Genomic DNA, 17,138 nt, shown 5'->3' with positions numbered 1-17,138 from the left:
CTAAGTACGGCTCATACAAACTTGGAGGTGCACGAAATGAACCAATCAGAGGAGAGTGGGCTTTTGAATCCATTAATAAATAACGAAATTAACGTCGAGAGTGTAATGTATGCAATTATATTAATAATATTGACAACGTAAAACAACGATCTTTAGTTGAAAAATAATTATATACGGTCATTATTGTTGCCACAGTTTCTGCATTTTTTGAGAGAACGTGTAGTTATATGGCAGTTCTTTACGCTCGGTGTCTTGTCGTGCCTGGATGACGTCATCGAGACGTTTCCATCATGGCGGCCGAGGGCTGTGAGGAGATGAGCAGCAACGGGGAGCTCGAAGAGTCCTCAGGTAGTTTCATTAATGAATCTATAGCTCATAGTTGGAATGCAATTTTACAGGTATCGCAAAACTTTGTATAAGCTCGTTGCAGTTCAAGTAAAACCTACATTTTGAACCCATTGCAAGACAAACATGGCGAGCTAGGCTAAGCTAACGTGTTCTCAACTACACACACCACGACATGGCATAGTCCTCTGTATCTGACGTTCACAAAGTTAACTGCTCAGTGCTTCGCCGAGCGGCTTCCTGCTGCGGCCCAGCTGTCATTACAAACTAGTTAAGTCATTTCCACATCAGCTAAATGAGAATGCGTCAAAACATTTCACCGCACTGATATTTTAATGAATGAAACACACCTCTGCTGGATGCGTTGTGATGTTGGGTTATGTTGACATAGTTTAAGTCTAATTGAGACGCAAATCAACCCTCTCCTCTTTTTTGCATTTCCATAAAAACACATGTCCAAATCAAGCAAAGGAGACATTGTGTAGACGTGACCCAGACAGTTTCTAGTACAAAGTGTGGAGAATGTTGGATTTAGCCAGGGTGCAACCAGAGCAAGTAAATCTCCTAAGAGCTCCTAAGTGATTTATTTATTTTTAAAGTTGGTAACCTTTTCTGCGTTGTGCACTTTTCTTCTTGCCTGCATGTTGGGTTCCACTGTTTCGTTGTTTTTGAGAATAGGTCCAAAGAATTGTGGTGCTGATGACAACCAAAATCATCTGCAAACTGCTAGAAAAAGAAAGACAAAAACAAATAAAAAAATAAAACTGATGCAGTGCACTTTTTGCATCATGCCTGTGCGATTGCTGGTGTACAATAAGTCCACCGTACCTGGAGTGTTGAGGGTGCATCTCACACTTGGACAGTCTGTTTCCCAGTCCTTGTCCCAGTGACCTGCATCAACAAACCTGATTTGAAAGCACGGCCGAGCGCATCAGTTTGTCCTTAGCTTCTGCAGAGGCCTGATAATGAGCTGCCTCGGGTGTTTTGACACAAACACACACTTCTAAAACAAGCGGAGCAGGATGCTCCCTGTATCGTGACAGGGAAAAACTATAGCTCTTTGATTTAGTACTCTATGTGTATGAAAGGGCAAACAATATGCAAACACTGTGGTGTTAAAATGGCTTTCTTAAACTTGCATGGAAAACATGCAACTTTATTTTTATGTGACGTTTTCCAGTTTTTTTTTTTTTTCCAAAACGAACAAAAAAAAAAAATGCTTTTATCGACCAGTACTGAAAATGTGCAGACGTCACTTTGCATCCCAAGCAGAGACTATAGTTGGTGAGTCAAGTCCCGGTTTCTTTTGGTTCCAGGCAAACGGATTTTTAAAAAAAGTTTAGTGTTAAAAAGAGCACATTTTGACCCTCGGTTACACTCGTAGTGATTTATCTTTGATCTTCTCCTCTGTAGCCATGGACATCGCCGAGGTTCCACCGCCTCCACCTCCGCCTCCGCCTGAGATCTCAGAGGAAAACGGCAGCGCAGCCGTGGCCCCTGAGGCTCCTGTAGTCCCCGACCCTTCTTCCTTCTCTATGCCGCCAGCTCCTGAGGACGAGGAGGGGGAACTACCTGCGGACTTTGAGCGTCTCTGGAAGGCTGCACACGACAACCCCCAAGATTTCACCAGCTGGACCGATCTGCTGCAGTACTGTGAGCAAGAGGTGCGTTGTGTTCAGGAGGAGAATCGTCGCTCAGCGTGGGTTTACGAAACATGTTTGATCAGGTAGCGTCGCATAACATTTGGACTTGTTCTCTAACCTCTTTAGAGTCACGTCACAGCATCTCGCAGAGCACTAGAGGCCTTTCTCGCTCGCTACCCTCTCTGCTACGGGTACTGGAAGAAATTTGCTGATCTGGAGCGCCGAGCTGGGTACAACGACAAAGCAGAGGAGGTAAAACAGCAGAACTTCTACATTTCTTTTCTTTCCATTCATACACTTCTTATTACGCCACTTAAAATGGAAGAAGTTATTTTCTAATACGATCTTCAGTCCGTTAACATTTGTGGGTGTGTGTTAGGTGTGTATTCAGGGTCTTCGGGCAATCCCTCTGAGTGTAGATCTGTGGATCCACTATATCAATCTGCTGCTGGGAACACTGGACATGAACCTGCCTGAATCGCCAACGCGGATTCGCAGGTAAACGATCACTCTCACACATGTTTTCAGCTGTTGGGTTGAAACATTTAAGCCCACATACTTCTTAAGTGTTTTTCTAATGCAAGAGCCCCATTTATTCACCAAAGTTTACGGCGAATCAGACCCTTAAGCTCCTTATTGAGGCGCTTCTTAGTGATTTATTTATTCTTTTTACAACTCTCAGCGTGTTTGAAGAAGCGGTTGCCTCAGCAGGTCTGGACTTCCACTCAGATCGACTTTGGGATCTGTATGTTGAGTGGGAGAAGGAGCAGGGGAACATGAAGAATGCAGCAGCTGTCCTGGACAGAGTCCTCAATGTCCCCACCCAGCTCTACAACACCCACTACGAAAAGTAAGACCACCACAAATACGGATACAATACGGAAAAGTTTTTTTTGTTTTGTTGTGTTTTTTAAACCACATATAGAGCAACACATGGTTTCTGGTTGTTGATGGCTTCCTCAGTTTTTCACACGCAGTATTATTTCCTACCATTCAAGTATTTTCCTCTCTTTCTAAATGTGACTTTTTACCTTTATTTTGCATCTTGCTACACCCATCCTGCCCTACGACAGGTTCAAAGAGCACCTGAACAATCACGCACCCAAAGAGATACTTTCAGAGGAGGAGTACGAGGAGCTGAGGACGTTATGCCGTCAAAGCCAGAAGGCAGAGCGTGCTGAACAGGCCCAGGAGGAGGAGAAGGAGAGGCCACCAGGGGAGGAAGAGCCCGCCACACCTGAAGGCACAGACACAGTGAGTGATATATCCAGCTGCCAAGAGTTTGGATACACAGTTCTGGTCAGAAATATATGTTAACACCGGGAGGGGGGGGAAATGTGGAGTTTTATTTTTCCCAAGTTAGGATTCAAACTACTGATCCTCTGATTAATAAACGGCCACTTTGGCTCCTTCAGTGCGGAACTACAATGATTTCTTTGTGTTAGGTTTCATAGTATTGCAACTGCTGTTAACGACAGAGGAGCCACTAGATCCAGTCAGTCATGATGATACTTAACGGGAACCTATTTGATGGCAAAGTAAAGGACGTTTTTGACCTTGTGTGTTTGAATTTGATGCTGTCCTGATGTCAGAAAATGAAAGAAAATCTTTTAAAGGAAACCCAGAATTGCCGTTGACATTAATGTCCGCGAGTGTGTGAAAAATTTTCGTGTGTGAACTGTATGTAGATATAAGTTAAAGTGATACTCCGGAGTAAATTCAACCTGGGGTCATTTGAACGGTGATATCCAGCCAAGTAGCCCACCCGCAGTTTTTTCGATCTTGGCTGAACATCAGCTGAGTTACTGAGTTATCCCGAATAGCTTCGTACAAGGGTTAGTGGATCCAGGTCCGTATCTCCAAAATTACCACACTAAAATCACATGCCATGACACCAAACTTCTACAGTAGTACAAATATGGTCTGTACTCACCAAACGATGCATTTGGAAGTTTGAAAATAGTCCAGGAGTTTATTATTATCAACACAAGCCTGATAGCTTCTCTGCTGCTAAAGCTACGTCGACGTCACTCCAAGGCGCCGGGAGCTTCAAAGTAAGATGAAGGTTGATCTAGTACTGTAGACAACAAAGCAAGGCTGCTCAATTTCTCCATTGATAAAATAATTTCACAACTCTACAACATAAAAATTCATAAAAAAACATGTAGAATATAGCATATACTTTGTTGTCTACAGTAGTAGATCAACCCTCATCTTACTTTGAAGCTCCCGGCGCCTTGGAGTGACGTCGACGTAGCTTTAGCTGCAGAGAAGCTATCAGGCTTGTGTTGATAATAATAAACTCCTGGACTATTTTCAAACTTCCAAATGCATCGCTTTGTGAGTACAGACCGTATTTGTACTACTGTAGAAGTTTGGTGTCATGGCATGTGATTTTAGTGTGGTAATTTTGGAGATACGGACCTGGATCCATTAACCCTTGTACGAAGCTATTCGGGATAACTCAGTAACTCAGCTGATGTTCAGCCAATATCGAAAAAACTGCGGGTGGGCTACTTGGCTGGATATCACCGTTCATATGACCCCAGGTTGAATTTACTCCGAAGTATCACTTTAAAGGGAAGGAAAGGGGAAATGGGTAATTTCTTCTCTGTGTTTTAGGAGGAACTGATGCAGAAGATTAGGGATCAAGTGCTGGTTTGCAAGGACAAAGTGTACCAGGACAACGAGGGAGAAGTCCGTAAGAGATGGCACTTTGAAGATGCTGTGAGTGCCTGCTAGCTGCTGGTTATAGATTAGGTTCTGATCCAAGGGTTTGGCTTTTTTTTTTATATAAATATGATGTATGAATTTGAGTTGTTAATGGAAAAACTGTTGTCTACAGTACTTCACTTTAATGAGTAACATTTATTTATTTTATTTTTTTAAATCTGAAAAAGCTGTATCCTGCCGTTTATGTTCAGGCCCCAGTTGAAGAGCTTTGGATTAATTAAAGACAATAAGATTACCCAAACTGATTTGGATTCAGTTATCAAATTTTGTCATTTGCATTTTGTGAGTGTTCGAAAGAGCATTTTTCAACTATATCTTTGAGTTTTTAAAATAATTTGTATCGCTTGTTCAGTAAAGCACCTTATCTTTGTCAGTCTTCCTGTAAAAGTCTTTAAATTAGTACGTTCTCAGTCCGTCGACACGGCTGCATTCAAATCGGATCAAATCACACTGAACTTCCCTTTTTTTTCCCACCACAGATCAAGCGGCCATATTTCCACGTCAAACCTCTCGATCGCCTGCAGCTCCGGGCTTGGCACTCTTACCTGGACTGGGAAGTAGCTGAGCTGAACAGGGACGACAGCGACCCGGCACAAGGTGAGCACGGGCGGGATGAAAGTGTCGCCACCCGTGTCAGACAGAAAAAATACCATCTGCTCTTTTCTCCCACTAGATCCAAACCAGGTGGCCGCTGAGGGCTCCGAGGTCACGACCCAGCCTCAGGAAAAGTCCGAGGAACCTGGGGTTGCCCGCAGCGACTACAGAGTTCGCATCCTGTTTGAGCGCTGCCTGATCGCCTGTGCTCTGTATGAGGAGTTTTGGACCAGAGTAAGAGAACACATTCGGAACAAGCACATATTACCACTCTATTATGCGTTCAGGTCTTGTATGCATGTATCAGAGTGTAATTTGTACTGGTGTGTTCAGTACATTCAGTACCTGGAGCCACAGAGTTTGGACGAAGCGCGGGCTGTTTACAAGCGAGCCTGCGAGGTCCACCTGGCTTACAAACCCAACATCCACATGCAGTGGGCGACCTTCGAGGAGAGGCACGGTGCGACGATGCACCCACACATTCCACAACACGTTTATTCTCTTCTGTCAAATTTTCTGTAAATATCTAACCTCTTTCTAGCGTCCAGTCGGGACCCACTTTTTTTTATAACAAAAAAATATATATATATATTAACAAAAGGCAAAACAAACACGTCAGTAAACTCGCATTCCGTATTTTTGAGTCCTCACACTCATGAGAACTCTGTAACCTTCTCCACCAGGTGAATTAACCGAGGCCCGGCGAGTGTTGGAGGCCCTGGAGAAAAGCATGCCAGGTTTGGCGGTTGTCCGTCTCCGCAGAGCCGCTTTGGAGAGACGAGCGGGCCAGCTGGACCAATCGGAGGCCTTGCTGAGGGAGGCGGTGGATGAATCCAAAGAGAAGCCCGCGTTACACGCCTTCTACTCCATCAAGCTGGCTCGTCTGCTGCTGAAAGTGGGCAGGAACCCCAGCAGAGCCCGCAGAGTTTTACAGGAAGCACTGGAAATTAGTCCGGTGAGATGACTCACTACATCCACAGTAATCTGAACTGTTTTCTTCAGCCAATTTTTGTGTATTTCTACCTCTTAATCAGTACCACATTAACACGTCACAGTATATTTACTGTGATGCACACTTATGTCATTCTTTGTGCTTCGGGCTCATTATCGCTTTAGATTTTAACCCTCTTTCTCCTCGTGTGTCCTCCATCAGGATAATGACAAACTGCACTTGAATCTGTTGGAGCTGGAGGTGTCAGGAGACCCCTGGGCCTCAGCGGAGGCGGTGCAGGAGTGTGTGACACGAGCCCTGGCAGCTCCTCTCGCCCCACACACCAAGATCCTCCTCTCACAAAGAGGCCTCCAGTTCGCTGAGGATTATAGCAACTCTATCCAGAGGTAAGATTTCATGACAAGTATCTTAAATGGAGGTGGTTTTATGAACCAAAATGGTCCCCATCTGAACGTGACCCCGTGTGTTTGTGGTCTGCAGCGTGCTGTCTGTTTATGAGGCGCACCAGAAGCTGCTGAACGAGCTGGGCGGAACAAAGAGAGGAGCAGAGAACGGGTGAGGAAGGAGGGAACAACTAACCTCAGGTTAAACGGATCAAAAGTAACATTTCAGAGGGAAATTCATCCAGCAGTATTTAACTTAACATACAGTTTGAGTGATGAAGTCAAATCCTTAAAAAATAAATGCAACTAATTTGTGGGTGAGTGTTAAAATACAGGTTAAGTGTTATTAAAGAAAATAAGAATTGGAACCACAAAACTGCACACGATTGGCCGCAGTGTGAAACAAGTTTACTTTCAAATACAGGTCCACTCATCACTTTAGTCTGATTAGTGGAAACTGGCTGATTGATAGTTACTGAAGTCTGCATGTAACACTAGTAAGAGCAGCATTAATTTAATTAAGGTCGATTTGTATTAATCTGATGCCGAAGGGATGAGGATCCAGAGAAGCTGAGTAAAAGTGATGACGGCTCTGCTGTTGCTGTCTCCGAACAAGTCCCACCTACCATGCCACATGTCCCCATCACCACGCCGCCTCCTCCTATGATGGGCACCGACATGAGCTCACAGGCCGGCTACGGAGCGTACAGCAGCTGGTACCAGGTAGAACTGAGATTTTAAAAGCAGAAGATCGGGGGTTGTTTGTTGTTTTTTTTGGGATGAACACGCACAGCTTGTAGAATATAAAGTTTTCACTGATGGTACAGGAGAATAATTCCCATCTTTCCTTTTCAAGCAACCGCAGTACGGCAGCTACGGCTACCAGAACACCTGGAACTACAACCAGGCCTACTATCCACCCAGCTAAAGAGAACAGCAGCTGTGGAGGCAGACAGACTGAACAGCTGAACAACAGACTGAAGCACCCGGCCCTGCAGGTCCACCTGCTAAAACCCAGGATCCCTCTGTCCTCTCCGTCCTTCCCCTGGGTCACCTCACCGTGCAGGATTTGTGATACCGAGGACTGGACCTCCTTTGGCGTGTCAACATTGTTGTTTGGATTCTGAGGGGCAGGTCGGGAAGACGACAGCAGGAAACAGTGACGCCCATTTTTAGTAAAGTGTCTCGGCATTTTAATCTGGACTGTTTTTGTATTTGTTGGCCCCTTTGCTCGTGTTTTAAAAGTCATCCACTCTATCCACCTTTACAGGCGACGTTTGACTGACATTTTGTACCATTCCACTGAGTAGGCTGTTTTTTTCTAATGTATATAAAGGTGTTTTATAGTGTGTCACAAAAGAGGGTTTTTTTTTTTTTTTTTGGGGTGCGTTTACTTGTGCTTCCATCATACAGGAGGAGGAGAATCAGCTGTTACGTCCACTCATTGTGAAACAAACTCATGGAGGTGAGGAGGTTGCACACATCTGGATTTACTGGACAAGTCAGGAGGAGGACGAGTAACATTTTTTTTAAAAATAAAACGGTTGAAAGATAAGAAGTTGGAACAACATGCAGATTTTCTTCTCTTTTCAGCCAAACTAGCAGAAGAATCAATAAGTTTGACTAAAGTTCAATTCAAATGGAGGGGCGTGGTTATCCCACTTCAGATAACCCCTGAAATAAAGGAATAATTTAAGAACTCATTTATAGCCAATATTTTCATTTAACTCAACTGTATATATTAATTGCAAAGGCTTGCTAAAGTAAAATGGCAGTAAAAAGCTCCATTTCTTTAAAGATGATGCCTATTTCAGATTTTATTTTAGTTTTAATGCAGCCAGTTACATGCAAAAGAACAAAATCAACAATGGGATGGCAAAAAAATGTGACTAAGTATATTTTAACAGCTGAGAGCTGCTGTTTTAGTGAATTAAAACTGCTAAATTTGCTTGTTGATTGGATGGGCTATTTTCAGGTATACGAAGCTTTCGTAAAATAAAAATGTTCTTGCGGGAGAAGTTCATTGGTTGCTTGTTGGATTTGTTAATAGAAATCCAGGAAATTTAAGTAATGAACCAAGTGACTTTCAGAAAACTCAGTCCATCAATTCAATTCTCCAAGTCGGCTTTATTGTAAGTGGATTCTTGGTGACTGTAGACATAACTGTCGATATATCGGCACATTTTTTCTTTTTCTTTTAAAAATCAGGGAGATATGATATGAGGATTCGATTTAAGGCCCTTTCGGCACCACTTGAGCAGGTCTTGTGTAGCGCTGTAAGGATCAGGTTAAACTGAACGGTTTTGTTCTGTGTATTTTCTTACAGTTGTTGTTGAAAACATGGGTAGTGCTCCTTGAAGAAGTATCAGTCAGAAGCCAGCTATGTGCTCTTTGATCACTCACAGTTAATGTCCAGCTCAGCGCACGCTAAAACCTACAGCGCAGAACTGCAGGAGGCTGCGGGCAGTCAGTCTTAAGACTTTTCTCCATTCCAAAATTTTCAGAGCCACGAGATGTTTGAATGCAGCGTCGAGCTACATCTCTGCTTTAGTTCGGGGTAGCTGGCTTATTGAGTGATACTAACAGATGGTGGCTCTGATCCTGGATCAGTCTGGTTCGGGTGTCTCTGGTGTTGATGTAGTGGAGGTGGTGAGGTAGGCTCACAGAGCAGATCCCCCTGTTCTTACTTTTTGGTAACAACCAGCACAGCTGAAGGCACCAAACCTGAGCAGACAGAAAGGAAAGTGGAGAAACATTACACACAACGTTGTACAGTCTGATTATTATATCCTCATCTGATTCGAATCACCGGCAGCTATTTTAGGTCCAAACCCACTCGTAAGCTTTACAACGGCATACGTTCTCTGTTCAAATCCATTCCGCAGCTCACCCAGCTCTTTGAGGGGCTTCTCCATGTCCATTTCAGTGTAGATGTGACGGGGATAGGGTGACAGCAGCGTGAAGTCCTGACCCTCAGGCGTGTTGCCGTTCATCTGCACATAAACGCGCACTGCCGCCAGCTGCTCCTGGGCCTTGAAGACTGTTGTGATGGTCGAGCCGTCGAGCATACGAACCTGTGAATCGAAGAAATTTAAACAGGAAATACATTTTAAATGCCAACTCAGTTTGGTTCATCCAGGGAACTCGCACCGGGATGAAATGGTCGTCCTCGAAACAAACTTAACTCTTAGATTCATTCAGTGACTACGGACGTATCCATATTTGTCAAAAGTACCTTGCCTGTGACCTTAATACATGGAAGTTGCCATATCTGTAATTGGTAAAAACCAAAGTTTCTAATAAAATGACCAGCCAGTGATTATAAAGAATGAACATGACTTTGAATGCAGGAGAGGAATCTTTCTGAATTATGACAGCGATACGATGCTTGGAACATTTTGCCATCAGTCAGTTAATAATGTGACAAAGTATGCTGAGTGTAGTTCTGCTGCTACAGGATGCTTGAATCTACCCCAGGATAAATTAATGGTCTTTATAATAGTAACTGTTAGGTCTATAGTTGTTCAATATCATAATGAATAATGCAAAAACAATAAAAAGGCAGTTCATCTCATAATTTGATTTTAAGCAGCGGTGGAACAAGTGCTAAAATCTTTTACTTAAAAGAAAGAGCAATACCACACTGGGCACATACAAGTGATAGACCTGCTTTTAAAATGATCTCATGCGCAGCCTCGATGTCAGTTCCAACTCTAAAGTGAAACATTAAACCGAGAAGAATGGAGGGTCATTTCTAAATCACGAGGTCTCCGCCAAACCTTGAGCAAACTGGGTTTTAGACGGACTCTAAAAAATGTGCAGATCTCTTCACCTGTATCCTGGACTCATCATACTCCTTCTTAGAGGGTGGAGGGCCCTGACTGGTTGGTGATGAAGGACTGGGTGGGGTGGGCTGGGACGAGGTAGCCGTGCTTGGGGGTGCACCACCTCCAAACTCAACAGGGAAAAACAACACATTCAGTTACATATTCACGGATACAAAGAGAAACGGTATATAAATAGGAAACTGAATGTGGCAATTAGCCGGGGTACCTTTTGTGCTCTCTCCTCTCTGTCTCGTGCAATCTTGTCTTTAACCCTTTGTCTGGCGGGAGAATAAAACAGGAAACAGAGTTATGAACAGAATAAAGAGGACTTCAGTCCCACAGTGAAACTTAAGTACTCTCAGCACAGGAGGATTGTCACCTGAAACCTGGCACATACTTTAAAGAACGCATTAGATTACATCCCAGGTTGAATTCCTGAAAATTAGAGGCTGTAACACTTCTAATCCACTCCACACACGCTAAGCTTTTTAGAGTTGCAGTAATCATTACCCAAACCTGCATTTCATTGCTCAAAGATGCTACTGTAGGCATTACCGAGCCATTTTGTCCTCCATCTTCTCTCTCCTGCGCTGGTCAGCAATTTTTTTCATCTCATCATCCTGGATTTTTTGGCGGATCTGCTGCAGCTCTTGGCCCTGCCTCCTCCGCTGCTTCTCCCGCTCCACCTCATCTGCTCGCTCGCGCTCTCTTCTCTCTTCCTGCTTCAGCCGCATCAGCTCCTCTAGCCTAGAAAAAAACAGGATGGCACATCAATCAGTTACTGACATTTTTTTTTTTTTTTTTTAATTTGCCCGTTCAACATACCTGATGGCCAGTGTCTAAACATCGTTTTACACTCAACCCAGGAGAAAGGTCCTGACCACCATATTAACATCACCAAAACATTATCGTGAGCCCAACTCTGACCTTTTGACTTGTTCACATCTCTCCTCCTCTGTCATTGGCTGCTTTAAAGCTTCCTCAATGTAGCTGCTGTCTCCATCTGCTGCTCCTGAAGCCAAAAGACATGCAGATGAGAAAAAAAACAAAAATATATTCTGTGATACAAAAAAAAAAAATAATAATAATTTTTTGAGCAGGAAATCATTGCAACAATCGCATTCTGAAAAAGAGGCTTATTTAACCAACATACACTACAAAATCAAAACCTCAGCCTGTTCACAGAAAGTCTTCTCGGTTGAGTCTGTGGTTTTCTGTGTCAGAGAGAACCAGGAGGCGAATTTTCAGAATAAATACTCTTAATAACCATATGGAAACGTCTTTATTTGTCCAATCTTGTCACTTAAATATAACTGAAGACTGTTGCGGTGGTCGAGCTGACGGAGCTGTGAATCAGCAAGTCGAGTAAGTGAAATCCGGGATTTTAATATATTGATGAAATATCCCACAACAAACAATGTAACCCTTAGTACTGATCACCAATTCAATTCATCCACAGGTCTCAGTGTGGTCTAAAATTTAGAGGAGAAACTCTATTACTAACGTGACCCAAAACTTAAAACACGAAAGCCCTCCCTGACCTTCAGCGATGTTTGCTAATGTTGGCTGGTCTGTGCTCGACTGGCTGTCTGCTTCTCCTCCCAGGACGTTCTCTACAGGCGGCACAAAGGGCTCATCGATGTCTGGATCATTCTCGTGTTCCATTAACCTAAAGAAAGCACATCACAGAGGAAAGATCAGCATGGAAACCCTAATGCCTTTTTCCAGTTGCATGGCATGACTTAGATCAACGCCACTCTTTTCTACTTTGCTTATTACAAGATGGTTTCCCTTGAACATCGGTGGGATCAGCCGTGTATAGCTGCAGCGCCATATGGAGCAGTGATAACACAGAGACACAAAACCTTCCTGTGAGTGCTCAGGGTGCTCATGGCACAGTGTGAAACAGACATGTGAGTGCACTGGCAGGATATTCACATGATGTGTTGCTACCTACAGATTTGCAAACAGCTGTCCTCTGAGAAAAAGGAAGTGTTAGGGTGCGTGCTGGTATCAGGGACTTCAGAGCTGCTGCAGAGATGTTGACACATGCACAAATGAGGATTCTCTTCATCTCATCAGCAGCGCTTTTGAAAGTCAAGGAAAGGATCCTCAACAGCTACGTTTCAAGGATGCCACGTCAAGATTTTGATTTAGGACTCTTCAGATGTCAAGGACCCTATGATGACCTTAACTCTTTTGTATGGTGAAGTTTCAGGTATGCTCCTGTATTTTGTTTGTGCACATCAAAGACGGTGTAGATAGAAGATGGACAGAGCTTGGTGCACCTTTGGTGGGTGTAGGGTGTAATAGATGGTGGGGCCGTTACTGCAACATATGCCCACTTGTTAGGACTGTTCTACTGAGGGTTTTCCACATGAAAGTGAAACCTTTTTTTCCACAATAAAGATGTACATGATATGGAAGCATCCTTGGCTTTGAGAAGCACCTATTTATCACATATCATTGAGTCAGGTTGCTTGGCACCTTGGCCAAGGTTGTACTAAATTAATTAAACTGGTTGAGTTGAGTTGAGCCACACTATGTAATGGAAAGAGGCAAACTCTCTGACAACTAGAATATAATAACCAAAGAGAAGCATTGGTGGATTATTACAAAAGGTGAAATGGGCCTGAAGTGATGACAAAAGGATTATATTGATATGTTCTTTGTATGTCTCACCAGTCCATTGCTTGCTCTATTCCCTGGTTCCCTGTGTTGGCCACAGCCTTCTCCCTGAAAAAAATAAATTGAAAAAAATAGAGAAATGACACTCAAGTTCACCCCGACTTTAAACAGTGTTTCTTTAACTTTTCAGAAGCCTTTCTAGAACACGAAATTAGCATGTATGTAAGTACGATTGATATTTAGATTTGGCGTCACTCACGCTCTGTTTCTCTCAAAGCCCATCTCCAGCAGGCTCTCTAGAGTTGTTAATTCTGCCATTTTGACCTGAAACAACAACAGTATGTTGAGCAATTCTTTGGCAATTCATTGTTTGGAAATTTACGGCTAATACAGTTTAATTCACCGTAACTACCATTGGGTAACCAAGGTTAGCTTCAAACTCGGCTCTGGCAAACTAAACTCATTACCATGCTTTAGCTTAGTCCTGTCTAGAGGAAACCTATTTCACATTTCCTAATCAGAGAATATGTAATATGAACAAATGTTAACCTTTCTGTAGGTAGCGGCAAGTTTATTTTTGCTCGGCTGTTATTTAATATTGTAACTAAAATATTGCTAAGAGCTAAAATTAGCATTGATGTAGCTAACGTTCAAATTCCGAAAGCTAGCTGGGAGGCTTCGCTGGCTAACACCATAAAAACAACCTCATAAGCTCCGAGACATTTGAGATATCAAAGTTTTCTTGTATGCTAAATTTAAATGTACACTTCACCATTTTTAATTTTTTTAAATAATACTATCTGTATTTCAAAATATATTAATGAGGGAAGCGTTGGTTAGCTACTCACACATCAGTCAACACCGCTTCATAAGTACGGAAAGCCAGATGTGTCATACAGAACAAAGCCAAAGTGGCAATTTTCCCCCCTCAGACAACTGTTTCAGAAACCAGATTTGAAGAAAAAAACATCCAACTTTTTCAATAACCTCCTGTGTTATCATCCTCACATTTACATACATTCAAATTATCTATATAAAATATCTAACACCAGCCATGCACTATATTCGTGAAGATTGACAATTTTGATTTATTCCTTGTGCAAACGTCTTCTTATTAACAGGTTTCTGAATTTCATTATATTGTAATGCAACCAATATAAGTTAATCTGCCTTCCAGTGAAGAATCTACATGCCTACCACGGAGTAAAAATATGCTAGGAAAAGTTCTGCCATAAACATTTTTGCTTGATCGTTGTTGATGCTAAAACTATTTTTGCAGCCTTTCTATTCCAAAGCTGATTGATCTAATTAGGGACCGAGCAGTGAAACTGCAAGGACCCTATTGTATCTGTAAGGGTTATTATTATTATTATTATTATTATTATTGCGTCTTATTCTTTGCAAAAGGTATGCGAAAACTCATGAAATTTTGCGAGCGCCACCTGCCAGTCGACGACATGAAAGAATCTAAACTTTATATTTTTGGGAGTCGCTCATTGGCTCTGTAGCGCCCCCTATAATGCTTAAAAATGGTCCCCTTAATAGGATTAGTTTCGCGTGGGACGACGAAATTCGGTACACTCAGGCTAGGCGTCCACTATTCCGGCACGTCAACGTAACTCGCCGGATTGGATGCCTAGTCTCGCCGTGTTGCTGCTGCAGTGGGCGTGTACAGAGGGGCCTGTATACGAAGTTGTATAGAACATACGGGCTCCGGGGGAAAAGTAAATAACTTGTGATTTTAACCAACCGAAGTTTCTCCCTCTAAAAATTTGAGTTTTGGAGGGAAATTAATGTGTATAAATCGTCAGCAATGGAAAATTATTTTGTATTTCACCATGGCTGTGGATCTGCGAGCGAGGAGAGCTGCTGAGCCGACACAGGAAATCACATGATCTACAGTCATTGGATAACGCACTCCGTCTGCCGTGGCAAATTTGCATAAACTTCGAGCGAGCCCAACTTTTTGACGTGCCGCAAGTCCCCCGCTCGCCGTGCCGGAATCCCAGCATGCTTTGCGAGCACGGCGACAACGATCGGCCGGATTTCATTGAAAATGAATTGAATGCGTTGGATACGGCTTGACGTGCCGGAATAGTGGACGCCTAGCGTCATTCATCACACCCAGACGCACAAAAAAGTCTAGTGTCGCCATGGTCCCACGTTCACAGGAAGGCGGCCCTTTTGGATGGAAAGTCAGTTTTTGACCGATTCCACGCCTTGCATAAGAACGAACTCGTCCTACAGATTTAATGCTACAGACTTCAAACTTGGCCAGGTTACTCTTAAAGGTAGGGTAGGAGATCCTGGATTTTGAGTCCAGCGAAGCTGCATTTTGAAAATACACCGGTAAAAAGTCCCAATCCTTTTCTTCACTTTCCCCCCGAAGGCACGCCTCTAGAGTACATGAACGCGCACGAGCACGAAGGTGCACGAGCGCTGTTCTGACAGCAAGCATCGATCGTTGCCGTATTTAGTATTTAGTATTTAGTTTATGCTAACTATACGTTTAATAATGCTAGGTGCTAGCCAAGCTGGCTCTAGTTTAGCTTCCTGCCAAGCTTCGTTCACGGAGCAGGGTACGCGCACAGGGGGAAGGAGGGGGAGGGAGGGGGAGGGGGAGGGGGAGGGAGGAGCAGGTTGCAGTTTGATAGACGGCATCAGTATCCAATCATTGTGAACGGTCCGTTCACAATGATTGGATACTGTTTTTCCTAGACTGTACGTTCTAGAGGCCACTAAAACTTTTCATATTTGTGTCAAAACTTTTAATTAATTGGTTGCAATGGGGGTGTGAAGAGTATTTCAAGCAATATGTAAAAAAATGTTCCAGAAAAAGATCCCCTACCCTGCCTTTAAGACATGGGGGGAAATATTCATGGGGAAACTTTTTCAAACCTCAAAGGGCGTGGCCGTGGCGACGCCTCAAATTTATGACTCGCCATGAAAAATTAAGTCGCTTATAACATCCACATACATTATCCAATCTGTCCCAAACTTCATACGGTGATTGCTAGACCCAGCCTGAACGCGCACATATAAAATAGTGATATCCACCTACAGCGCCACCTAATGGTGGTCGGCAACGTCTTTTTTTTTCCACACCTCGCATTTGATTGAACTTCTCCTACAGATTTAATGCTACAAGCTTCAAACTTGGCCAGGTTACTCTTAAAACATGGGGGAATAATAATCTTGAGAAACTTTTCCGAACTCTGAACGGTGTGGGCGTGGCCAGGCGATTAAAATCGTGTGATGGCGTTTGTGATTTGAAATCCTTATCATCATCGCAAAGTCATGAAACTTGGCACACACGTCTAGTCTCTCAACCTCGTACGTATGTAAAGGGTATCATGTGTGGGTGGAGCAAAATGGCTCAGTGGCGCCCCCTAGAAATTTTCAAAAACCCCTCCGCATTGGGGTTATTATGTGCTCGTACGTACGCAGAGGGTATCGTGCGTGTGGGCAGAGCTGCGGCTCCAGCGTCCAGCGCATGCCCCAACGTACGCACATCCCAACGTACGCACACCTCGGTCCCGCTCACAGCTGCTTGCAGCTTTCTAGTTTTGAAATGTACTATGATAAAAAAAAAAAAAAAAAACTAAAACAAAAGAGCCCATATATGATATAAAAAAAAAATAGATGTATAAGAGATTTGGTTCATTATTTTTTCTGGGTCTGAAACTAGCACACTGATACAATAGATGGGGCACACTTTCAGTGTCTTTCTCACCAAGATTTGGATAAACTTTTATATGCACATGCTGGTATCTATACAGATAAATTTGTTTCAGGTATGAATCAGCAACACTGAACCTTTCCAAAGTCCAGACATTGCCACAGATACACTTCTGTATATGAAACTACATCCGTAAGCTGCATGTGTTGTGCAACACACACAAGACACAGGTGTGAAAAAAATGTTAGATTCAAGTTAAGCTCAAGTTCATATGCAAGTTCCTATTACATGTAAAACATGTTCAACAGATTTTTTCATGTATTTATTTATTCATTCTGCTCTGATGAAAAACGA

The 17,138-nt window shown here is 43.1% G+C and overlaps 2 protein-coding genes across 3 annotated transcripts; one reads left to right on the top strand and one right to left on the bottom strand.

The window, feature by feature from the left end:
* The first annotated feature begins 267 nt into the window (after positions 1-267).
* Positions 268-8,009, top strand: LOC142397824 (pre-mRNA-processing factor 39). The gene is made up of 15 exons (XM_075481555.1): positions 268-348; positions 1,759-2,009; positions 2,115-2,240; positions 2,368-2,486; positions 2,671-2,838; positions 3,062-3,242; positions 4,611-4,715; positions 5,201-5,318; positions 5,395-5,549; positions 5,649-5,775; positions 5,999-6,270; positions 6,469-6,653; positions 6,748-6,822; positions 7,202-7,373; positions 7,507-8,009. The coding sequence occupies exons 1-15, from the start codon at positions 291-293 to the stop codon at positions 7,576-7,578; spliced, it is 2,184 nt and encodes a 727-aa protein (XP_075337670.1). The 5' UTR covers positions 268-290; the 3' UTR covers positions 7,579-8,009.
* A 748-nt stretch (positions 8,010-8,757) lies between these two features.
* ubxn1 (UBX domain protein 1) lies at positions 8,758-14,019 on the bottom strand. 2 transcript variants are annotated; one of them, XM_075481556.1, is made up of 10 exons: positions 13,954-14,019; positions 13,365-13,429; positions 13,160-13,213; positions 12,019-12,146; positions 11,405-11,489; positions 11,033-11,224; positions 10,704-10,755; positions 10,483-10,605; positions 9,541-9,724; positions 8,758-9,374 (listed from the first exon to the last, which is right to left on the bottom strand). In XM_075481556.1, exons 2-10 carry the CDS (start codon positions 13,421-13,423, stop codon positions 9,334-9,336), a joined length of 918 nt encoding a protein of 305 aa, XP_075337671.1. In that variant the 5' UTR covers positions 13,424-13,429; positions 13,954-14,019; the 3' UTR covers positions 8,758-9,333. The 2 variants fall into 2 exon arrangements, with proteins under 2 accessions (XP_075337671.1, XP_075337672.1); XM_075481557.1 differs by having other exon boundaries at positions 11,405-11,483.
* Between the last annotated feature and the right edge of the window lie 3,119 nt (positions 14,020-17,138).

Source organism: Odontesthes bonariensis, chromosome 13 (genome assembly GCF_027942865.1).
Source record: "Odontesthes bonariensis isolate fOdoBon6 chromosome 13, fOdoBon6.hap1, whole genome shotgun sequence".
NCBI classification, from domain to species: Eukaryota; Metazoa; Chordata; class Actinopteri; order Atheriniformes; family Atherinopsidae; genus Odontesthes; species Odontesthes bonariensis.
The sequence above is the reverse complement of the archived record's forward strand: the minus strand, read 5'-3'. Positions and strand labels throughout refer to the sequence as shown.

Coding starts and splice junctions, on each gene's coding strand:
- LOC142397824 (XM_075481555.1), top strand. CDS start 291: ATGGCGGCCGAGGGCTGTGAGGAGATGAGCAGCAACGGGGAGCTCGAA. Junction 6,654..6,747: donor TATAGCAACTCTATCCAGAG/GTAAGATTTCAT, acceptor TGTGGTCTGCAG/CGTGCTGTCTGTTTATGAGG. Junction 6,823..7,201: donor AAGAGAGGAGCAGAGAACGG/GTGAGGAAGGAG, acceptor CTGATGCCGAAG/GGATGAGGATCCAGAGAAGC.
- ubxn1 (XM_075481556.1), bottom strand. CDS start 13,423: ATGGCAGAATTAACAACTCTAGAGAGCCTGCTGGAGATGGGCTTTGAG. Junction 11,225..11,404: donor AGATGTGAACAAGTCAAAAG/GTCAGAGTTGGG, acceptor GTTTTTTTCTAG/GCTAGAGGAGCTGATGCGGC. Junction 10,606..10,703: donor GAGAGGAGAGAGCACAAAAG/GTACCCCGGCTA, acceptor TTCCCTGTTGAG/TTTGGAGGTGGTGCACCCCC.